Raw genomic sequence first — 24,939 nt, 5'->3', positions numbered from 1 at the left:
TTTTCTTACTCCTTTCTTTTATCTTCATTTTCTGTGTCCGCTTACTACAATGAGTAATTTGTGTTACTATGAGTAGTCTCATGGCTTCAATCAAGTTATTCATGTGTGTAAAGTTTCTCTCATGCATAAATATTAAAATTGGGCCTCTAGATTTGTAAACTCTTTCGGTAGGACCTGTCTTTTTTATGTATGGAAGGTATCATGAAATGTTATGGCACTATAATAAACTTCAGGCTTGACATATAAATACACTTATTTTTTGTTTTGTTACTTCTCTTGACAAGTTTGCTAATTATTGCAGATGCATTTTTGCTCCTCCAAACACACTTCTTTTTGATTCTGTAATAAAATCATAATACCAAATTTGTGACACATTTTGATATATTAATTTCCTTGTCTCTGAGAGAAAATTCTTAATCAAATCCTAATATGATTTTGTATACATTTTTTTTTTCCAAATTTGCTCTGCTCTAAAAGTCCTTCGGTATTTGCAGATGGAGTTTGTAGTTGAATGCTTTTGTTAAATGTGCATTTCACCCCTTTCTTGATGATGTAGTTATTAGGGGAATCTAAGCTCAGATGCTGTTTCAGGTTTTTGGTAAAATAATGCAACAACTACTCAGGTTATTGCTGTGTGCACTGTTGCCAGAGATTTTTCCCTTTGTGGTATCTGTTGGGCCGGCTCTAGTGCCTTCTAGAGTCATGCATGTATGCGCTGGTATAAGGGACCCAGCCAGCCGTGCACCCTTTCAGTTCCTCCTTACCACCCATGACAGTTGCTGGAACGACCCTTTCTTGCTCTGGCAAGATTTCTTCCTCCTGATTTCAGACTCTTTCTTCATTCATATTGTTAACAGTTTAATGTATATAGTGTCTGCAAATTGTGACCGTGTATATAGTTCCTTTCATCAAAGGACTTTTCGCCCCAGGGGTTGGGCATGCCCAGTCCCTGGGCTACAAGCCTTGTGCCTGTGAGTGACCCACACTTGAGTTGCTTAAAGAGCTTGGGAAAGACATGTAAAAGACAAGTGCAAAATCTGTTGGGACTTCAGACTAAAGGCTATCCTCAAGGAAGCTGCCCTCAAACTGGGTCTCAGCGCAGACCCAGTTCAGCGCTGAGTATTTTGGCATTGGTGCGAAGCACCCCCCCAGCACAAAGCTCTTCCCCGGCACCATTCTCCATCCCCAGTGCCAAGGAAGAAGAACAAAAAGCAGCGTCCCGAGAAAGGGTGCTCACCAGTGCAGAAGAGAGACAAGCAGGGAGAAGGAGTGAGACCTGTACCGGGCCACTGTTCTACACCTGGATCCACATCGGCACCATCAACTTCACCAAGGGCATTGAGTCCAGTGAGGGACCCTCCACTGACACCAGGAAGCTACGGTGGTACCAATGGACTCATGGTGCTATCAACCCCAGAGTCTTTTCAGACAGTTAGGGACCTTTTCTCTCTTCCAGCCCAACAGGGCATCTACCAGCTCCAGCATCTGGGAGCGGGAGGGAACAGGGTGTATCAGGTGCCTTCCTGGTACCAGGTGTCCCGGCACCATCCAGGGGCAAGTCCCACCTGATGCCAGCATCCCACTCCCTTGCACGCCGCAGAACCCCAGCACCATATGGAAGCGGAAGCAGGTATTGCTCCACTGTGGTTCCCAAGAGAGAAATTCCCTTTGGAGTCCAAAGGGGAAATCATACATACTGCCAAAAGCCCATCATTGGTACCCAGCCTATGCCCCAGCAAGCTTCACTGCCAGTCCCCTGGCGGACACGTAGCCAGCGGGTCACTGGCTGATGCAGTGGCTTTACTGGAATCCCTGGGGGTAGCAGGGCCTGTCTCCCACTGGTAGCAGGGCCTGTCTCCCACTGCTCCTACTCGGTGGCCTCCGAGAGACAGGCCACCACTCCTTCCCGCTCAGATCTAGACTCCAATCTCGCCCCCACTACTGAAGTCCAGGAGAAGCCTCTAATCAACATAGTTGAGGAAGAGGAAGGAGCCCCTCCTCTGGGGCAAACTTCCTCCTCGTCCTCCCCAGATGAGGCTGTTGCGGGTCCCAGCAGCCTACTTCCTCAGTATAATTTCAGGGCCCCTCAGAACCTTCTGAAGCGGATCGCTTCAAACCTGGGCTTGGCTATCAAGGAGCCCAAAGAGACATCACACAGTCTTATTGATACCTTGGCTGCAGCAGCTCCATCCAAAGTGGCCCTGCCCATCAATGAGGTGGTGACGGGACCAGTGAAGGCCTTTGGCAAACTCCTTCTCTGACCCTCACTTCAAAGAGGGGAGAGTAAAAATATTATTTGCCAGCAAGCGTGTTTAATTACCTATACTCACACGCTCTCCAGGGTCCCTGATGGTGTCTGCTGCTAATGAAAGGAACAGGCAGGGCCAGTTGAGTGCTACCTCTGAAACAAAAATATACTAACAAACTGGACCTTATTGGGGGGAAAAAGATTTATTCCACGGGTAGCTCCAACTGCGTATCGCCAATCAGCAAACTTTGCTGGGGAAATACTGTTTTAATCTGTGGGACTCCCTGAATAAGTTCAAAGACTCCCTGCCTCAAGCGTCGAGTCCGGAGTTTGCCACCCTCCTAGAAGAGGATAAGAACGTGGCCAGGACCTCTCTCCAGGGGGCTCTGGATGCTGCTGACTTGGCAGCCCGGACAATAACCTCTGCAGTCACAATGAGGTGCTGTTCCTGGCTCCAGTCCTCACGAGATCCAACAGTCAATCCAGGATCTCCCATTTGAAGGCTATTTCCTTTTCTCGGAGCAGATGGACACGACTTCACGGACTGAAGGACTCAGGGCCACCCTATGATCCTTAGGCCTGTATGTGCTGTCTGCCTTCAGAAAACACTTGAGGCCCCAGCAGCTTCCTCAGTTTTTGGGACCTTCAAAATAGGAGCCCTACAAAAGAAAAGGCAGAGGTTATAAACAGTGCCAACCATTCCGGGCCACCTCAGCCTCCTAGGCAGGGCCCCAGAGATACTCCAGCAGGCCCAAGCAGGCCTTTTGAAGGTGCGCTTGAAGAGGGTGCTTTATCAGTCGCCATTTCAAATCCCCTGCCATTTTATTTTTGGACCATCTGTTGCTCTTCAGTCTGGCTTGGGCATCCATAACATTGGACAAATGGGTCCTGAGTACAGTGACAGTCAGATATACCCTTCAGTTTTTATCCACTCCTCCTTCCCAGCTTTCTTCCGGGACCATTCTCATGAGCAGTTGCTTGTCCAGGAGGTGCAGTCCCACCTACATATGAGGGCTGTGGAGGAAGTTCCTCAAGACTTGAGAGGGAAGGGATTTTACTCCCAATATTTCCTAATCTCAAAGGCAAAAAGGAGGGGTCTGGGCCATCCTGGACCTGCATTGCCTCAACAGGTATCTCAAGAAACTGAGGTTCCGCATGGCCTCCCTGCCCTCCATCATTCCCTCCCTGGACCCAGGAGACTGTTATGCCACCCACTACCTGAAGGATGCATGCCTTCACATTTCTATATTCTGGGGCCACAGAAAATTGCTCAAATTTGTAGTCGGTAATCACCACTACCAATTCACTGCCCTTCCCTTCGGCCTATCAGTAGCTCCAAGGGTTTTTATGAAGAGTATGGCGATTATAGCAGCCTTCTTCAGGCGGAGAGATGTTCAGGCCTACCTGTCCCTTGATGACTGGCTGATTAAAGGTTGGTCACAGGCTCAAGTGCAAGACAGCATCGGTGCACAGTCCAAACCACCTTCAGAGTGCTGGGTCTGCTGATAAATGAGCAACAGTCAACTCTTTCCCAGTTCAGAGAATTTATTGAGGCAGTGCTCGACTCAGCCCAATCCAGGGCCTTCCTGCCAGACCATGGCAAACCTGATATCCAAGGTCTTGGCCCACCCAATCACAACAGCTCGAGTGTGCCTCAAGCTACTGGGTCACATGGTCACTTACATGGTGGTTCAATATGCAAGGCTACACCTCAGGCCCCTTCAGATGTGGCTAGTGTCCGTGTTCTCCCCGAACAGACACCACTTACGATCCCTTTCCCGGTCCTCAACTTCCTGGGCTGGTGAAAGGAGTCAAGGTTGGTAATGAAGGTGGGGGCCTCTGCAGGTAAACCTGTTCACCAGGCAAAACAGAAAATGCCATCAGTTCTGTTTGTTGCCCGGACACAGTACGGGCTCCCTCTGACACCTTCCTGCTCTTGTGGGCAGGCCACCTACTGTACCCCTTTACAATGATTGCCTTGGTTCACAAGGTTCTCCTAAAAATTAAACGGGACAAGGCAAGAGTTATCCTGATAGCACTGGTGTGGCCATGCCAGTATTAGTTTGGCATGCTTCTGGACCTCTCAGTGGCAGCTCCACTCTCACTGGTGATCTTCAAGGACAAGGTCCAACTGCACCCTCACGCAGCCTTCCTGCCAAAAGTGGTGTCACAATTCCACCACAGCCAAGTCATTTTTCTACCTATCTTCTTCCCAAAACCTCTCAAAAGCTGTGAGGAACGACGACTTGTACATTGGGTATTAGGCAGATCCTCACTTTTTATATTGAGAGTATGAAGCCCTTCTGCAAATCCATGCAACTCTTCATGGCAGTAGTGGAAAGGATGAGAGGGCTGCCTGTGTCAGCCTAAAGAATTGTGTATGGATAATCGCCTGTATTCGGGCTTGCTATGAACAGGTGAATGTCTGGCCTCTAGTTACTATGACTGATCATTCCACAAGAGTCCAGGCTTCATCAGCAGCATTCCTTGCACAGATACCAATCCACAACATCTGCAGAGCCATGACCTTGTTGTCTCTTCATTCCTTCAATTCATACTGCATCATCATCCAACAAGCCCAGGACAATGCCAGTTTCAGGAGAGCAGTGTTGCAGTCAGATGTCCATGAACTCCAAGCCCACCTCCTGGGTAACTGCTTGTGAGTTACCTAGCATGTTATGGACATGAGCAACCACTCGGGGGGAAAAAAACAGTTTCCAACTTTTCGTAACTGTTGTTCTTTGAGATATGTTGCTCGTGTCCATTCCATGACCTACCTTCCTACCCCTCTGTCGGAGTTACCAGCAAGAAGGAACTGAGAGGGTGCGAGGCTGGCGGCACCCCTTATATCCGTGCATAAGTGTACAACTCCAGAGGGCACTAGAGCTAGCCCAATGGATACCAGTAAAGGAAAAATTTCCAGCAACAGTGCACATGGCATGCACACAGCTAGCGTGGAATAGATATCAGTAACACATCTCGAAGAACAACAGTTATGGAAGGTTAGTAACCATTTTTTTTTCCAGAGCCTCCTCTAATTTTTTCTTGCACACACAACTTGTTTCTCCACTTAATGTATGATTATTCTTATTTAAATTGAATGTTACAAAGGTGTTTTTAAATAGGTAGTATTTTTGCCAACACTTGATCTATCCATTTGGCCTTTATTAACAATTAGAAGCAAGGAGGTTTTTAGATCATATTTCTTGTCACAAATTGAAACATTCAGTATCAAACATCAATATCCATAAACTGTCGCTATTTTTGGTTTTCACATGCACTAATTTTTTCCTTATAGCGAAGTTTAAGTAACACTGAAGATGAATGTACTCACCTGAAAGAAATGAATGAGCGGACTCAGGAAGAATTAAGAGAATTAGCAAACAAGTACAATGGAGCTGTAAATGAAATTAAGGACCTCTCTGACAAACTAAAGGTAGGGACAGAACTTTATCTAACCTTCTGCAATTGTTAGCAATGCTAGAGTGCAAGGACTAAATAAAAACTAGTAATAACATTCTCATAACTTTTTTTTTTTTAACCAGGGAGTGACATGGCTCTTTCAAGCTGGTAAATGACAATACAGACCTGTTTCATGAACCTAAGCATTTTGATTGGTGAAATGAGAAACTCAAACAGTTAAGCTGTCCTAAAAAGTTCTTTGGACACCTATGCTGTCCAAATGAAACTGAGATGTTTGTTCTCTTTTTTCCTATAATTTTCTAGTAATAAATTGTAAAAATAAATTGTTCTGGGATGCTTCATCTTTTGTTATGGTTCCAAACAAGGTGCATCTAGACGACAGAGGCTTCTAGGACAAATGATGGAATAAATTGCTGTGGAATTACATTAAAGAAATGGAAATGCAGGAGAAAATATATCCATATGAAATAAATAAGGTTTCCATAAACTTACTTCTGGAAAATGGCTTTGTAGAAAAAGTTTACAGATGGGTATTAAACGTTCTTTATCAGAGTGGCTAAAAAGGGAGTCCCATCTGAATGTTCACTCACATGAAAATTAAGTGTGTCATTGTCTTATAACTAATTTTTTCTGACATTTGAGCAGGTGGCAGAAGGAAGACAAGAGGAAATCCAACAGAAGGGACAGGCAGAAAAAAAGGAATTGCAACATAAAATAAATGAAATGGAAGAGCGAGAACAAGAGCTTCAAGCAAAAATAGAAGCTTTACAAGCAGATAATGATTTCACCAATGAACGGCTAACTGCTTTACAAGGTCAGTCAGCTAGTCAAAAAATGCTTTGATTATATCTTTTTTTCTTTTATTCTGTGAAATATCTTTTTCTTGGAATTCTGTTTACAGTACGGTTAGAACACCTTCAAGAGAAAACTCTTAAAGAACACAACAGTTTAGGTAGGTGTGATATTAATGTTCTTTGCTTAAAGCTGGATTTCATCTTTAAATTCTTTACCCTATTAATTAATTATATTATAGCAATCCTTATGATCTAAGTATTGCTGACAATAGGAAAAAAGCGTTAAAATTATGCGTTTGGCTGTTGTTTCCTCTTAATCGCAGATCATAGTTGCATTTGATGTGTTAAAAGTGAAAGTAATGCTGATGTAACAAAATACCAGAAGAGGGCACTGCCATTTAAAATGTTCATTAAGTTTTTCTTTTGTTTATTGCTAGCTTGTGAACTCAAATATGTTTGTGTAGGAAATCGTTGTTTGGGTTTTTTTTTTTAAACATTTACTTAATGGACGGTAATTTTTGGATGATGGTAATTTTTGAAGCATTTGATCAATATGTGACAGGATCCGTCATGCAGGAAAGTATCATTAAATTGTATCATGTGTCCTAACATAGATTATTGGATTTGATTGTTGCTTCAATACTTAGGATAAGGAGACAGTATGGAAAGCCAATTACATTTCACAGTGTGCTACATAAAATACTTGGCTTGAATCCAGAAATAATACCCTTTCTTAATCGTAGGCATACAAGTTGATGACTTCATACCTAAAATTAATGGGAACGCAGAAAAAGGTAGTGTATCTTAAATAAAGACTAACTTTTTTCTTATAGTTTCTGTTTAAACTTGAACAAATTATGTTTATTCTCTAAGATTTTGGTTTTAATATTTCCTGTTATTTTTTTAAAACAAACAAACAAAAAATGTCACCTGTTAAAAAGACAGTCTTTTTGGTTAGACTCCAAATCTAGGTTTTGGAATAAGGCTTTTCAAAACCTAATGAGCCAAATCAGGAAGTAATAGCTCAACCTTTCTTCAGATGGACTCCCATTGAATTCAGAGGAAGTCTGTCTGCCTAAGATGTCAGGATCCTGCCACTATATTAGCAGAAATAGCTTCATTACTTTTAAAAAATCAGTGTAAACATTTTTGTACTTGCTTGCCACCCAGACATTGTACCCTTCAGCTAGTAAGTCAGAAGAGGTAAGTAAATAGGCCTGACTAGAAGCAAGTGAATGTTTCAAAGTCTACCTTGAGTGAAATATAGAAGTATATAAACAACATAAATGGTAAAACTAAATAAGATTTTTAAAATGCAGTTTTTATCTAAGATGGTAATAAAACAGATACAGTAACCTCCTTTTTCCACAAATGAATTTAAAATGATTTTTTTATGACCTGTGTCCCTTTAAGTTAAATACACTTTTTTAAACTTTACTTTTTTGGGGTTTAAATTACCTATATATTTTAAGACTGGGATTGCTTTTTCCTGCTGTCAAAAAGTGTTTATTATCACACCATATATAGTAATCAGCCCCAGGCTTTGACCACATACAGAGTGGTGCTCGTGTATGAGGCTAGAACTAGGCCTAGAATAGTTTATTATAAAATGTTGGAAAAGACTTAAAATTTGCAATAAATAATCATCATTTTTTTTGTCATATATATGAAAATATGTACTATAAATGGTATTAAAATGGAAAAATATTTTTGCAATAAAGGACTTCTAAAATAACTTAGCGTGGTGAATGCTGAAGATGTTCTTTAATCTGCCACACTAAATATTGATAGTTTGAAAGCATCATTGCTTTTGGTCACTAATCTTATTTAATAAACTGGCACATATTGGTTCAGATCCAATGCTTTTTAAAAATGTTTATTCACCTTCTATAGAGTCCAAAGGGTTGTTACTGCTAATACAGTATTTTTTTTCCTAACAGAATGAGTTCTTCTATAGAGCTTAATTTTGGAAGTTTAATTTTGCTTGCATATTAAGTATTTGTCATAACTTTTAGCATGCAGACTTATTTTTGTCAATAAAGCCCTCCATCATCTTTCCAGCATGAATTCTCCCTTTACCATGCTTAACCTTGCCCCCAGTGCTATTCCAGACAGGGTTCTGAAGTTCTACCATTTCCTCCTTTTATATTTATTGATGTTCTCTTTCCACTAATAGGTGTCTTGCTGCTGTTAATGACCTTACTGTATTGCATGGCCTCCATGGAGCCTGATGATACTGTGAATTGTCCAGCAGAAAACACTTGTGTAGAGAGTTTGATTGAACAATGTCTGCAGCCTTTATAAGTGCCATATGCATTTTGAAGCAAACTTTAAAATACTATATGTTGATCCTTTATTAGATTTGTATATAAACAGAGGCTTCTCATGTGAGGTTTGTAGCTATCTCAGAATGTATAAACCACACATGGGGAAAACTTAGAGTAATACCTAAAGAAAGTGAAAATGCGATGAACTTTACTTGTATGCTAAAGTCCCCAAAGTACCAGTTATCTCTCCTAACTCCATCCTGAATTCCAGACACTTAACTGTAATGCACATTGTCTCTTACTCCTTAGTGCTAATGTCTTTTGTATGATCTTTCTCTGACCTCCTGCCAAGTCACCGGATTGGTCGTAAATTATTTTTTTAAAATGATGTAGGGTTCTATCTTAGTGTCCATAGTTTCAAAACTTTGGAATTTTAACCTTAGTGACATTTTAATTATTGTTTAAGAAAGCTCTTCAGACGTAGTGTTGTTTTGAATCTCTAGAAAGCGATAATTTTTTGCATAAGGAAGTGCATTCACATTTTTTGTAAGTGAAAGAATTGGTTTCAAACTGAAATGTCATGTTGTTCAGTTACTGAAATTGTGTCGTATCCTGTAGAAAACACTTTGGTGCACCATGATTACTTTTAATCTTCATGCTATCCAAACCATAAGAAAATTGAGGGTTAGGATTTCTTTCAGAAAGTAATACACACTTTGGACAAGAGTAGCTTAAAGCTAAGCTGAAATGTTTGGGTTTTTTGTTTTTAATTGTGAACTTCCAGATTACAAATTTATGTATTTTAGAACAAAAAAGTTGAAAGGAACCGTGTCAAATTTAGAAATTTTTCAGAGTAGTTTTAGGTAATGCACACGCCAATTTTATGGTTTTACAGCCATATCTTCATTTTAAAAATTCTCTCCCCATTGTTGTGACTGTAATGCCAGCTCTAAGTACTGTAAAATGGTGAGCCAAGCCCCCAAATGTAAGAGTCAAATTGGTTTAAAAATGATATTTAGATAAATAAATTGTTGGTTTTTTGTTGGCTGTGGATTTTTTCAACTCTGTGGGGAAGCTTCGCACCCCCAATTTGTACATGGTCACCTGAGGTTCAAAATTTAATCTAAAAACATAATCGTTCCTATTTGCCCTGTGTGTACACCCTGGGCTTCTTTGTGTCCCTCTCCAAGGACATGTAGGGCTGTGTGGGCGATCGGCCCTCATTTCCTTGTCAACCACCTTGGCCTGAGATGTAGCATTAATGTGCCTTACTTTCTAAGTCTATTTAGCCTAGTTAGGAGGGATTACAATTAAAGAGCAAAGAAAAAAATCACTTTAGCGCTAAACGGATTTTTTAAAATAAGGATAAAAATATTCAAATGTAGAATAAAATATGTAAAATTGTTTTTTTCCCCTTAGCGCAAGGATTCAATATATTTTTTTGTTCAGAACTAATAATATACTAATGGTAGGAACTGCTTTGTCTCTCAGTGCTATGGGGTTTGATATTTCAGTAAACTGCACTGTAAGAAGGTGTCAAGGATTGCATCATCTTACGTATTCTAAATTGATTTTTAATTTAAGTCTGTTGGTGAACATTGAGTTAAATCTTTTTGGTGCAACTATAGATTTGTAGTGGAAGTAGAGGTGTGTGTGCGTGTGTGTGTAATTTATGACCTCGCTAAACTGAAATAGGTGTTCTAGTTGCTGCTAAATGTAGGAATTTTTATAAATGAATCGGTTACTAAACTTGTTAAATAAAGATTTTTAGAAATAGTATAATATTTCTTGAGGTAAATATTTTTCATTCATTTTCATTAACAACTTTCATAGAGTTTAGTATTAAAGTTTACACTTTAAAAATTGAATATACTTTAAATTGAATATGTTAAGTATACTTTCCCAATATTTTCTGCAACCAGGTCTAAAAAACAATCTATATAATTTCTAATCTCCAAAAAAAATTCTTAACTATTTCAACAGAATATGTCGTGTCTGCTTGTATATTCGGTTGAGTCACCGTATTCAAATCTGAGAATAACGCCTAATTTACAAATATTTTAATGTATATTTCAGATTTTATAGTTAAATCAGTTCTAAGATGATGAGGAGATGTAAACTGAAGTGTTTCTTTCTTTACTAGAGCACTTTCTTTCAAAGAGTGGAGGGGACTGCACTTTTATTCATCAGTTCATAGAGTGCCAGAGTGAGTACAGAGCATTCATCACATTGACTTTAAAACAAAAAACCAAAATATCAAAAATGTCACTTGAAAAATACATTTGTTAGTACTACTTAATATTTCTGCAGTAGTGGAAATGCGCTGCAAGTAAAGAATTATGGCATTATGAACGCCAAGAAAGCTGACTCTCTTTAAGAGTAGGAGATATCTTTGTTACTTTTGTAAAGTGCTGAGCACATGCTGTGTTTAACACTTAATCTATGATTACTTTCTATTCGCAAGAGAGTGAGTGGCACAGTGTTGCCGTTGCTGTAAGATTGACCTAATTTTGCAACATTGATGGAAAATAAGAGAAGCTGGAAGCCTGACTAACATTGCCAATTAAAACAAACATTGCAGGCTGCCGCAGACAGATAGGGATGAGGTAATAGTGCTTGTTGTCTCTTCTCTGTTTAGCATTATATATGTAATTTCTGATAATTTTAAGGTTTTATAATGCAGCTTGCGCTAGATCAAGTGCGACTGCAGGAACAAAACTATAAGAGACTGGTATTTTCATGTGGGAATATAAGATTTTTCATAGAAATGGAGCATAAGTGCTTACCACTGATCTTGTAGGGAGGCAGATAATTTTTGTGCTTAAGGTGAAAAACTTGCTTTTCAAAGCAAATGACTTTGAGGATAATTAGTAGAGAAGCAGTCATGTCTGCATGGAGCAAAGCTTTAAGAAAAAACTCCATTTTTGCTTAGTTTGTACTGTGAGCTGGAACAGGAGCACCAGTTCGGGAGAAACCTGAAAGCACTATGAAAGCATAGCTGGAAATAGAATTCCTTTTAATAGCATGGAGACCCCAGAAAGAACAATGCTTATTTTCCCCCCACTACCGTTGCGCTAGAAAGGATTTTACAAAATGTTAGGTGTAACTTTAAACATTTAAGTTAAATTATGAATTAATAGAGCTGAGAGAAGTACTCATAAACAGAAGTGAGGCAATAATTTTCTTTGACTACAAAAATCAATTGTTATGCATGTTGACCGCTGTTGTGTTTCTTAGATTGATTGGCAAAATGTAATGAACATCACGTAGTATGACTTTATTGGTGGGTTTCTGCTTTTTAAGGCATGGAATCATCTGAAGAAGTGAGGTTCTTACCCACGAAAGCTTATGCTCCCAGTACTTCTGTTAGTCTCAAAGGTGCCACAGGACCCTCTGTTGCTTTTTACAGATTCAGACTAACACGGCTACCCCTCTGATACTTGACACAATATTATAAATGTAATTTATATCCAAATACTCTTAATGCCCATTTCAGAAGACCTAAGAAAAATTATCAATAAACCAAAATACAAAAAAGTAAACACAGGTTAATTTCTTTAAAAAATGGCATGGGCTGTATCTTCCAAAACTTTTGGGACTGATCCAAAATTTCTCAAGTGGAGACTTAAAAAGAAAATTATCCTCAATAGTTTTAAGCTTGATAGAAATTTCTTTAAGGCTCCTCTTTCTAACAGAAGGCATAGTAAAAGTGAGTTTGCTGGCCTAATTGATGAAGTCAACTTCATTTTCAGTGGTATTATGTATGCACTGTTTGTTCTTTTAGCTAATTAAAATTGTATATTAATTGACATCTTAGCATGAGATCTGCAAACTAAAGCTGATGAGCACTTCTGTCACTATAAGGATACAAAAGTGATCATCTTGATTTAACTAAAAGATTTCAACATGTCTTTGAAGTAAGTGAGAGAAGAAAATAAAAGATAAAACTTATTGACAGAAGTGGGGAGAATTTGATAGCTGAAAACACCAAACTTCAAGAACCCGATCAAATAGAGGAGCCTAAGGGAATTTATAGCAAAATCCCCATTCAATTACAATGGAAATTAGGCACCTAGTTCCCTTAGGCTCCTTTGAAAATCCCAGTCTCTGCCAGCCTTAAGATTTGGGTCACACTATCTGAAAAGTTTTGTGAAACCCTGTTTTGAATGGTCTGGGAGGAACAGTAGCTTAATATATTTGTTGTTTGCTCCTCACCTATTCCCTCCATTTCTCACTGCTTTTTGCATTAACTGCTGGACTGCTTCACCGTATTTATAAGGTGAAATCCTGGTCACTTTGAAGTCAGTGGTAAAACTCTCATTGATTTCAGTAGGGCTGGGATTTCACTTTTTCAGTCTTTTGTTAGGTCTGTAGTGATACATTGCTGTTATTAATGTGGAACACTTAATTATACCAAAAGTGGTGAAAACACTATGCAGATAAGAGGAAAGTGATGCAACATGCAATTTTCCCCCTATTTTAAGCTTTGCCCCTTTTTTCTCCCATTGGTATTTTAACCTTTTGCTTCTGTGCTTTTCTTTTAATAAAAATGGGTATATTTTATGTATGACTAACTCTTCCCTTAAACTTTTAAGCAAGTTTTTTATTTTTAAAAGTGGAAATTTCTTTTAATTATTTTTAATGGTTATTTCTAATATTTTCATAAATAACATATGGGACATATTAAAGGTGACCTGAAAAGGGGAAGATTGGGCTTATGTCCTTTTGCTTCTTTCTAATTTATTAAATGGGCTTAAAGTTTTGTCTACCCTGGAAGACTCTCTAATGCTTTGACTGAGTATTGATAAAATGATGATGCTTTAAGAGTTACTTGTGAGCAATTAAGAGGGGAAAGGGTTTTTAGCCAGACTTCAAACATGCAGGATAATTATTTTTTAACTCCTATGTAACTTCAGACACTGACACTTTGGATAAAAGGTGTTCTTGTTAAAGATCCAACATGTTTATTGTGAGCTGATGCACCTGAACTGTTCTGAGCAAAAGAAGACTTACCATTATTATTACTGTAATAGTAGTAATAATTACAGGGCACTATTGTGCTATATGCTGTATGAACACACAGTGCCTCACACAATGGGGTCCTGGTCCATGATTAGGTAAGATTATTACAGTAATACAAATAATAATAAGACAGTCCCTGTCCCAAAGATATTAAAATATAACTTAAAAAGACAAAGGGTAATTCTAGGGTAGAAAAACAAGCAGAAAACCATAAAAAGCACCCCAAAACCTTTCACACCACATTCATTCATCATAAAGAAGCAAACAAAAGTGCAATCTAACTCTAAAATAATTATTTGCACTTTACCTCTGAAGTACAGTCTCAGTAAATAATTCTTACAATAAACTAGTATACTGTACTAGTGTGCCAGCTTCTTGAGGAGCGTCACTGGAGAATATAAATTCTGGTATGGTAATCAAAAACTTTAACAAATGCATAAACATGTTCAGCCAAAAATATGGATATCTCTGTGTTTATTCAAATAGTTTACTTTGTAAGCCACACTCTAAAACAAATTTCTCAAAAATATACAGAAAGGAGTACTTCAAATTCTCTAACAAATCCAGTGTCTGCTAGCCTTACTCATGTTGAGTAGTAACTTACTGCAAAATTGTTGAATAAGGTACTAATCTTAAGTAAAGATGGCAGAATTTGGTCCTATGTTTTTCTTTGCTTTCTTTCTTGCCACTTCCTTATTTGGAGTTGCAGCTTTTATAGACTTCTTCCAAAACTCATGATTGTATTCCAGGCTGTTATACAGATTGGTCTCTCTGAGGTCCACTAATATCCAGTCCATGTATCAAGACTTTGTTTTCCCCCTTGGTCATCTTCCATCCACAACCATTGCAAGAGCAATCATACCAGTATAGCTCTCAGCTCTCCACTGGATATGCTCAAACCAGCATAGCCTCGTTTTCCTCAACTTATCTTCAATTGGAGCAATCCCTGCATTAGGCCCTTAACAACCTAATTTTGTTTCCCATCATGGAATGTCCTACCATTTGTCCATCTCAACATCTTCATTTCTGTAGTGGAGAGCATACTGAAATCTTTTCTAATGGCTGGCCTAGTCACTGTCCCGTATATTAGAATGGCTCAAATTAGTTTTATACACTGTACCTTTTAACATTATTGGCATCTTCTTGTCACAAGGAACTGGAGTCAGTTCCCTCCATTTGCACCAAAATGCTGGGCATATCGCAGGATGGCACCATTGGCACCAACCATTGATCCCAGGTATTTAAATTCTTTCACTCTTCTAAGCTGTCTGTCTGTGATGTCCTTTATAGTGAGTCCTGCTCCCCCACTTGTCATAGCCTCGATTTTACCAATATTCACTCTAAGTCCAGCCTGCTCAAAACTATGTTGCCACATTCCAAAGTTGGCTTGCAGGGTCTCAAAAACTTCTACATATATCACCAAGTCCTGTGTATTTATTACTATATATAAATATGGCCAAGTCAAAGCAAACTTTTCCATTTACTTTGAACTTTGTTGATACTTCATGGCATCTTGCATACTGTTGTTAAACTGTTGTACAGTATAAAAATGGAAAACATCAATAGCAGCTTTTAATCAATCAGTTGTATTCATGTATGATGGTGGGTTTACTGAAGAAGTTATGCCAAAAATCAAATTGTGGTCTGCAAAGCTTGTATTAAACTCATAAACTGTCTCCACACACATGAACACAATATGAATCATTGTGGTGAAGAAAACGTTAAAAATTATTTTTTTCATCAGAATTCTTAATAAAAAACATGTAGAAAATATACTGCTGAAAGCAATTTGAGTTGGCCAGGAAAATAGCCCAAGGTCAAAAAAGACAGATTTCTTTTTTTACATTAATTGTAGACTGCTTTTTGTTTTGACCATGCATGGATTTGTGCAGAGTCCAAAATCTGCAACACATTTTGCTGCCATAAACTAGTTACACACCCATTCTAACTAATTGTTTTATGATGTGGCTGCCACCATTATGAATGGAGTCATTCTCATCTATAAATCAGGCAGGTGGGTAGCTAATGTGGATGCAGGATTCTTATGTTCAGCTCCTTCTCCAGGGGTGCAGGCAGACTTCCCCAGCTGTTTTTTTTTTTTGTTTTTTTTTTTGTCTTGCTAGACGAAACTGTGGCTGGTATATATGTGAAATCCAGTCTTTTTTTCTTGACCTCAGTAGATTTCTGTAACTACATGGAACAAGGCAAGACAAAGGACGCTTTTCTCTTTTCTGCCCTGCTCCTCCTTTCCTCTTGCCCCCCCCCCCCCCCGCCAAAAAGCTAGGAAAGAAGGGTTGAAAATGCTTCGGGCAGGGGATCCATTGTGCGCTCGCCCTCGCCCTTCCCTGGGGGGGAGGGGTAGCTCAGTGGTTTGAGCATTGGCCTGATAAACCCAGGGTTGTGAGTTCAATCCTTGAGGGGGCCACTTAGCTATCTGGGGCAAAATCAGTACTTGGTCCCTTCCAGTTCTATGAGATAGGTATATCTCCATATATTATATTATTATTACACACACACACACTCCACCCACCATGGCTTCATACAACTGCTGTAGCTCGGTCTGAATGATTGATGGGGGAGGAAACCAGTTGTGAATAGGGTGACTATCCTGTGCTTCAGCAACCTCTCAAAGCACTTCCTCACTGTGAATGTACTCAACAATGTGGCTCAAGATTCCATCCTGTTAGGGGGCAATATCTTGGCTACTTGCAGCCTAGCTTGAAGACCGTAGTCTGTTCTAGGGTGTGGCTAGCTCCTCCAATCTTTCTCTTTACTCTCCCTTTATGTTCAGAGGCATACTGGGGACTTAATCTTGAGAAGGTCTTGGAGAAAAAAAACTACCTCCCCACTCTGGCTTTGTACAGGAGATGCATGTTTTACTTTATTCCTCATCCATCTTTTTCATGAGGCAATTTTTAGTGAAAGTACAGACCAAGAACAAACTTCAGCATTGCTTTTGCAGGCAGGGATTTAAATCCAAAGCTTCTTACAGCCAGAGAAAAACTAAAGGTAACCAACTCTAACCACTCTTCTCTCCGTAGCATGTTCAGCACTGGGGAGGCATTTTACTGTTGCTTCATATCTGGAGCAGGATTACCTCAGACTTTGGGTGCCCATCTTTTTGATTAAGCATTTTTACTATGTTCAGAACAATCACTACAACTATTGCTCCCACTTTAAAACAAAGGCAAAAAACTATATCTTTCCTGCTTAAAAAAAAAAAAAAAAAACACAAGCAGATCTTCCTGTAATGAGAAAGGGGAGAAGAGCTGAAGATTCCTTAAATTGGTTAGGGACCTTGCTATTAGCATCTCTCATATTAATTGTGCCTTTTTTTTACTGCCCATCACTGTATTAAGATATCCTTAATTTTTGGGAAAGCGAGGACAGTTCCCATTGGGGTCTTCCATAACAGGTTACCTAAGGCACTTTCTTATTTATGCCTCACTGCTAAGTCTGTTACCCTTGGAGGCAAAACCTTGTGATAAATGCCCGCTGTCCAAGCCCATTTGAATACATGCTTATCATCCCACTCTTCTTTTTGTGTAAAATGGCTTTTCTCATGGCCATCTATGTGGGCACCTGGTCACAGAACTAGAAGTGGAGATCTGGGGAGGCTCTAAATTCAGAAACTCCACTTTCTGATAAATCTAGTTTTTCTAAGAAGCTGGTAAATGCTAATTGTTCTCAGTTTGACTTTTCAGTCGTATATAAAAAAACCTTTAGAATAACTTTACAAAGTAAAATTAATCCTTTATTAATTAGCTGAAGTATTTAAGAATGGATATTATTAAATAGTAAAATACTTAACATAATTTCTGCTGTATTCATTATGCTTTGCATTATAGCAAAGTTATAGTTAACTGGATAATAATCTGCTTAATTTCCCATGCCAGAATCAAATTTTTGTTTAAGCAGGGGTATGGAGTAATACCGTCCTCTTTAAATTTGGTCATGGAATGTGGATGACATAGACGTGCACAGGGAAATGCTTGCTGAATTTGGACTTGGATAGTAACGTTTATTTTGTTTGGCAGACAAGTTCATAGACGAAGGACATCTAACCAAAGTGGAAGAAACAAAGCTTTTGAGAGGTTAGATTTCTGATTTATATAACTCTTTTTGAAACATGTTTTATTAGTGGGTGTGTTTAAAATAAAAGTTTCTGATTTAAACCAATAACTTAGTAATTTTTTTGTTAAATATAAGGTAATTTTTTAACAAGCCCACAAAGAGAGTAAATATAGTTAGTGTCCATTGATACATCACTATATAACTATTTTATGGGGGAAATCATAAGGAAACTATTTTGAGGGATGAGGGCGTGTGGAGGACTGGTCTTCACTGACTTCTCACCTGTGTATTTCTCATCCAAAGGTTTTTTAAAAAGGAATTTTTTGCAAGCTTGTTTAAAATCTCTCACTACTAAATAAATTTCAGACTGAGTTTTTTTCACTGAGCAGAACCAGAAAATATTAGTTAGTCTTAGTTAATAGCTAAGAGGGAAAAGGTGTGGGGTTTTTGTAAATAATCTAGAAATAGCCAAACAGTGTTAAAATGAACCCTAATCTTATAAACCTGCTTTTTTAAAGATAAAACATAAATGTGCGACCCTTTAAAGTTTGTCACTTTCTTGTTTCATGATCTTTTTATAAGGAAAACTAAAATACAAATATTTATTTATGGGCAACTTAAGTTCCTGAATATTAATGAGCTCATGTTGCAGAGCCAAAATCAGGAATGCTACAGATGTTAGTAATTTATGATAGTCCCCCACATGGAGCACAATATTAACATTTTAATATTTTGTTTGTTCAGTGGATATAGTGGTAAAGTGCTGACATTTAACAATTTTTTCATCCTTTCCATGAATGTTTCTTAATATATCAGAGTATTGATTTCTGCCCATCTATCAGCATAGATAGTGTTACATTTAAACATATTTTGGTCATTACGGATTCCAGCTTTGTTTTTAGAATTACTTCATCTTCTCTGTGCAACTCCATTTTAGCTTGTTACCAAGCTTGTATAAACTCCAGACAACATGCCATGTTTGGCAAAAGAATGCATACAATAAGCCTAACTGTAATTTAACACTTGCATGCCAGTATTATCTTGCAAAATGATGAGCTATTTTTAGTGTTTATTAATACTGTAATAAGTATGGTGTCAACAAATTTTAAAATAGTTTTTATTTTATTATCTCATGCATTAAAGTAACTCACTTTCACTATTGAAAGTGTGAAAAGATTGAAATGAAAGAAAAATCCCAGGAAAGAGCTTTGTGTTACCAAATTGTGGTATAGAAAAATTAGACAAATTTTTCATTAAAATGCAATACCTGCAGATTTTGAAAAAGTGAGATTAGTATTCATGAAAGTAGGGGACTACACTAAATAGTTGTACAGTTAGCTACTGGCCAGATTTTGATTGCAGTTACATTGGGGTAAACTCTGAGTAATTGAGATCAGAATCGGACTACTGAATTAATTTCTGTCCTTAAGTCTGCCACTGCTCCTCCTGAAAATACCCCTATTATTTTTAATATTTGTTTGGCTTCTTAACCAAGGATGACCAAAAAACTACCTGAACATTGTGGCATTAGACACAGGCAAATGTCCATAAGAAAGTAGGATGAGGCCACCAAAGTCATTTGTACTTGTTGAATTCTGGTTTCCAGAATAGAAATCTAGTTCCTCAACCTACCAAGCTACTTGGGGCTTGCCACACAGTAACTCATCATGTAGATGAGCCAGGGTGTGACTCTGTAGCATACCAGCTTGCCACTCAGTAATTTGCTGCGTGGACGTGCAGTGGAAGTCCTGGAGCAGTTGAGCATTCTGTGTTTTCAAGCTGCAGTATGCTAATTCACACTCCAGGACTTTCACTGAGTTACTGAGCAGCAATCTGGTGTGTGGTAGATTCACATCCTGGCTTGTTGCGCAATAATTCACCATCTAGGCAAGTTGTTAGTCACTTTGACTTCTGCCATTTCAGATGCAGAGCCTGCGCATGGTGTCTCCTAAGATCCAGTAAAGTCTAACCCTGGATATGGATACTGTGTGTGTGATGGAATCCGGGGTCTAGAACTTGTACCTTTTATCCTGTTTTGCATAGAGCAAATATTAACACTTCCTTATATGCATATATATGGAAATGGAGTCACCTGATGTAAAACTTGCACATCTTAACATTTCTGGAATAGCCACTGACATAAACAACATAGGAGAAACTTTTAGAGCCTAAATTTGACAGTGCTAGTCTAGCCACCTAGGTTTTAAAGCAAATATGTTATTTTGGTTAATGCTTGTCAGAGCTCCAAAGGCAATTTTATGGACTTGATTATAATTATTTGGTATCAAGTATCAGAGGGGTAGCCGTGTTAGTCTGAATCTGTAAAAAGCAACAGAGGGTCTTGTGGCGCCTTTGAGACTAACAGAAGTATTGGGAGCATAAGCTTTCGTGGGTAAGAAACTCACTTCTTCAGATGCAAGTGCATTATTTGGTAGTTACAATGTGCCATAAAGTACCATAAAGTGCTTTAAAAACATTACTGAATGAAACCTCTTATCCCTGTAAGGCAGGGAAGTACTTCTCTCACTTTACAGACAGGGAAAGTTAGATGCTGAGGTTAAGCAACTTGTCCATGGTAAGTGTGAAGCAGAGCAAGGAAATAGCTGCCAGAACTCATGAACCATTAGTCTTAGGGGAAGGCATATGTTGATGGCTACCACCTTCTTTCTTGACTAACAAAAATGAGGTACCTTGTTTGTTGTTTACCTTCTGTTGTGACTCACGCATCTGGATGTTCCTCTGACATAATGACCTGGTACAATCTTTTTATCCTTGTCCTGTATGAAAGGGAAAAGTGTATTCTGTTCATCTATCTGTGTCTTACCCTTTGACTGCTTGTCTGTTTCCCAGAACAAGGGCATTAGTTTCTGTTGAATTTGTTTTTGCTTTTCAGTTCCACGGAGTCATTGTCTGACAAGAAATAGCAATTTCACAATGTCTGATAACTTTCTTTTACATAATTTGATATACCAATTCTGATAGGTTTCCCATGCACTTATTTGTCTATAACTGCATGTCCTTTCTTCCCTCTTCTGCCAGATGCTTTTATTTTTTATTTATTTTATTTTTTTTGGCATGTACATTAAATATCAGCAGGTGAAGACAGGATTTGTGATGACAGTGCTTCATGCTGATATGGAAGGAAAGACTCTATACTGGGAGCATTATAATAGCTATCTATCTAAATTCCCCATTACCTGGCACTTGTGCCCAAGGAGAAGGGTCCACCAATTTGTGGGTAGACAACAGTGCTATCCGAACAAGCCAGAGTGCAATGAGCCAAGAATACTTTATTATATGTGTCCTCAAGCCTTGATGATGAGGGCATGATTCATATTCTTGTCTTTTGGTTCACCGCCATTGTGTCTGTGTGCATCCATCTGAGCTAAATTGAAGTTCAGAAATAAAATTAAGCTATTACAGGCACATAAAGTGAGTCTTTGGTCTTGTTGAGTCAAGCGGACTGTTGCATGGGAAAAGGATGAATTAGTATAATGAAGTCCACTTCCCTTCCCATTTTTTCTCCTTGTGAGGCCTCTAGACCTAGCCAAAAAACTGCTTTCAGGGTTCCACTAAACTTCACATAACTATCTAGTGGACAGAATATAGAAGGCTGATGATCCATAAGCCCTTTCAGAGGTGCTTTTGTGCAAGCATGTAGACCATTTCCTAGTAACATAACCTAAACTTAAAACTATTTTTAAAAAACTAGTTAAAATACTGATGATTTACGTTACTAAGATTAATCTTTATTCATAGTTCATTTCAAATTTATATTACAACACAATGCACCTAGGCATCTATTGCTGTTGTTTTACTTATTCAAAACACTGCAAAATCAAGTTTTGTCCTCAGCAGCATTTTCTTTCCATCATGATACAATATCTGTATTGTTCTGGAAATGTTGCTGCTGTTTTTTCTGATTTGTTCCCGGAAAGACTGAACAAAACAACCAGCTTTTACACTGGGTTCCAACTGGCAAGAGTACAGCTTTAAACAAAAGCCGAAGCTATCTATGAGGCAGTTACCATCTCATGTTAGACTGTAACATTAAATATTTGATCCTACGGCCATTTAATTCATTTTGGAGTGGGATTTTAAAGACTCAAGAAAAACACTGGCTTTTATTAAAGCACAAGTGTAACAGTTCTCTTCAGTTCTGCACTTTAAGCAGCATCTAGCAGTAGATCTAGAATTTATACGAAGGGGGGAGGAAAAGCCATAGGAAACACACACACATTTTAATTGAGGTTCTCCTTGTCTCTTACAGAAAACCAAGCAAGAGCAAAAGAATCTGATTTGTCAGATACTCTTAGTCCAAGCAAGGAGAAAAGCAGTGACGACACTACAGGTAAATTTGGGTGTATATTTATGCAAAATGGCTTTGGTGTTCGTAAGTATGTTAAGGTTTGCTATTAGAATCTAGAACATATTTAGCTCAGCCAAATAAAGTGTAATTAAAGAACAACATGAGATATAGTATTTTGCTACCTTGTAACCAGGTTGGGGATGGGGGAGAGTGAGGACAGTAAAGATTTCTCTGATCTGTTTGTAGAATCTGTTTGTAGAACTTGACTCTAGTCTACCCACTGTTTTAAAGCAATTTAACTTTTTTGTTTTAGATGCCCAAATGGATGAACAAGAGCTAAATGACCCTATTGCTAAAGTATCTCTTTTAAAAGGTAAACAAATGTACATATTTTTTAACTTTAAGATGTAGTGTGACAGATGCAAATTCTGAATAATACATGCGTGTTTTATTCTAGGATGAATATTTGTAGCTAAGTGAGAAGTGCTCAAGTTTAAATATTTAAATTACTTTATTAAGGAAGTATGTTTGAAAAGAAATCGTGATTCATTCATCTGAAATTAAATAATGTAGCCAAGTGTTAGTGTAGAGATAAGTGACAATTTAAAATTAGAGTACTCTTTTTTTTTTTTCCCCCAGTTCACACCAGTGCTGCTAAAATAAATCTTCATGTGTAACTTAAAGCACAAGTCAAGAAAATAATAGTTTCTCTTCATGTTCTGTTTCTCGGTTGTTAATCAGTGTATCTCTTCTGGTCATTGTTACCCAATAATGCTTAAAATGGCTGCTATCTGTGTAAATTGTTTCCATCAGTGATGAAAAAGACTCCTTAGTTTGTAATTTGGTATTATTTATATTTAAAGAACTGTTAAATCTTCAATTATGAATGTATTTATGGTTTATCATAGATGGTATGTTAGATTTTTCAGGTTTTGCTAAACAAAACAGCCTATGTTGGATATATTAGCTTTGGACATTGAAATTAGAAAATCAGATTCTTCTGTAGGAGACCTTCATACTGCAGTCAGACCTAAAATTGTATCTACTGTTTAACTGGAAACTTGCCATGTTCAGCAAATTAATTTTTTCAAATTGATCACATGAAAAATAGATTAAATACAAGTGATAAAATATTAATATACCATTATATTTAGCATGTTGAAAGGTAAACTTTTGCTTCACTTCTATAATTATTGACTTTTTTCTTTTATGGTCAGCAATGACACAGTTCTTATGTTGGGTTACAAATGAAAGGAACACTACTAACTTTTTGTTTGCTCAAAAAACTTGGAAACCATACAGAAACCTGAAAGGCTAACATAAGATCACTTCCTCGGTTGTATATATTTTCCCAAATTTTTACTGGAAAAGATGAGATTTTTATATCTGAAGTACTTCAGAGCAATTACAAAATGTTCAGTGATATAGCTAACCAACAAAAATACATGGAGTATAGCTTATTTTGGCAGATTAGAGTCTGGTGAAACAGTTTAAGAATTCAAGTGTTTGAAAAGTCGAGGACATATCAATAAGTTTGGTTTGGTAACTGTAATTAATGCCATTAATGGGAACGTAGATGTATGTACTGACTTAATCTGCCAATAGATAAAGTTTAATACTGTCATGTTCCATAAGTTAACATAATTACTTTAATATTTTTAGTAGTAAATTTCAATATGTGGAATGTGTTGCCTCTTTCGAAGAAAAGCTATTTGAATATTACTGGTTGTGAATTTTATCATAATATGTTGTTGAAGTAGACAAACCTTGAAGTACAAAATATGTGTGTATACTTCAGAATGTGTGTTTGTCTGCAGTTCTTCTTATGCAGGACAGAAAGCCAAGAAATAATTTGCAATATGTCATGTAGTACAATAGCAAATCCCTGTTCACCCACATTTCAAATTTATTTATTTATTTATTTATTTATTTATTTATTTATTTCAACCAGGAACTGATTTCTAATGTTGCCATATAATTCATTAATCCCTCTGTATTTAATGTATTAAATTTTGTCTTAAGGTTGAAGTATTATAATTCAACTATGTAAATGAGTTCAAGGATGAAATTTGTAAAACAGGGTATCAGACTACGAAATAATTCACTTATTTAAAAATCAGTTTGTCTGCCTTGTAAGATATGTATGCTGTACTGTAGGCAAAAAATACCTTATTACAGAAGTATTACTTTTACCATTCTAAAACAGTTTATTTTTTTAAGAGCAATTCTGGAAGTCAACATGATTTTAATCATGTTTTTGGTGGGGAAAAAAAGTAATGGTGGAAAAGAGCTGACAGACCATCTAGTTCCCTTTCCTATAATATGCAAGTGGGTTCCTGTTGATTTATTCATGAATGCTTTAGCTACCCTATATCTGCTTATGTCATATGAGAAGAGAAGATTTTGGCCAATCAGATCCCAGCAAAATCAAACATTAGTTTTCTCAAACAGCACTAAAACTAGAGATCCCAAATCAGTCACATTACTTTACGTAAGCCACTCCTTCAAGCAGGTATAATTATTCACACCTGTGAATTATTTATATGTGCTACAACCTTTCCACAATTGAAAATCCAAGTAGTCATCAGTACTGAACTTCCAAATTATTTCCAGCAGGAAAGTAATTTCGTTTTTTACATTTTAGTATTTTGTCTTGCCATACAAGAGAAATAATACTGCTGTTGAATTACACATTCAGGAAATTACTTTTGAAGTTGACCAACCTCATTCATTTGCATGCTGAAATTGTTTATTGCTCCTTACAGTCCATTATTATGAAATATCTTTTAAAGATCTTCAGCA

At 37.7% G+C, this 24,939-nt stretch overlaps 1 protein-coding gene across 24 annotated transcripts in view; it reads left to right on the top strand.

The window, feature by feature from the left end:
• The window catches only part of SLMAP (sarcolemma associated protein), a 152,478-nt gene that overhangs the window by 98,902 nt on the left and 28,637 nt on the right, over positions 1-24,939 (top strand). For 8 of the 24 annotated variants that reach the window (XM_054036255.1, XM_054036249.1, XM_054036236.1 and 5 more), the window contains exons 10-17: positions 5,547-5,684; positions 6,317-6,485; positions 6,573-6,623; positions 7,209-7,259; positions 10,876-10,938; positions 17,792-17,848; positions 22,099-22,179; positions 22,451-22,510. In XM_054036255.1, coding sequence (XP_053892230.1) covers positions 5,547-5,684; positions 6,317-6,485; positions 6,573-6,623; positions 7,209-7,259; positions 10,876-10,938; positions 17,792-17,848; positions 22,099-22,179; positions 22,451-22,510 — 670 coding nt within the window. Of the gene's footprint in view, positions 1-5,546; positions 5,685-6,316; positions 6,486-6,572; positions 6,624-7,208; positions 7,260-10,875; positions 10,939-14,907; positions 14,992-17,791; positions 17,849-22,098; positions 22,180-22,450; positions 22,511-24,939 lie in introns of all 24 variants that reach the window. The other 16 variants (XM_054036230.1, XM_054036239.1, XM_054036233.1 and 13 more) reach the window with 6 other exon arrangements.

This window comes from Malaclemys terrapin, chromosome 7 (genome assembly GCF_027887155.1).
Source record: "Malaclemys terrapin pileata isolate rMalTer1 chromosome 7, rMalTer1.hap1, whole genome shotgun sequence".
Taxonomy (NCBI): Eukaryota; Metazoa; Chordata; order Testudines; family Emydidae; genus Malaclemys; species Malaclemys terrapin.
Note: the sequence above shows the minus strand (reverse complement) of the source record. Positions and strands in the feature narration are given on the sequence as shown.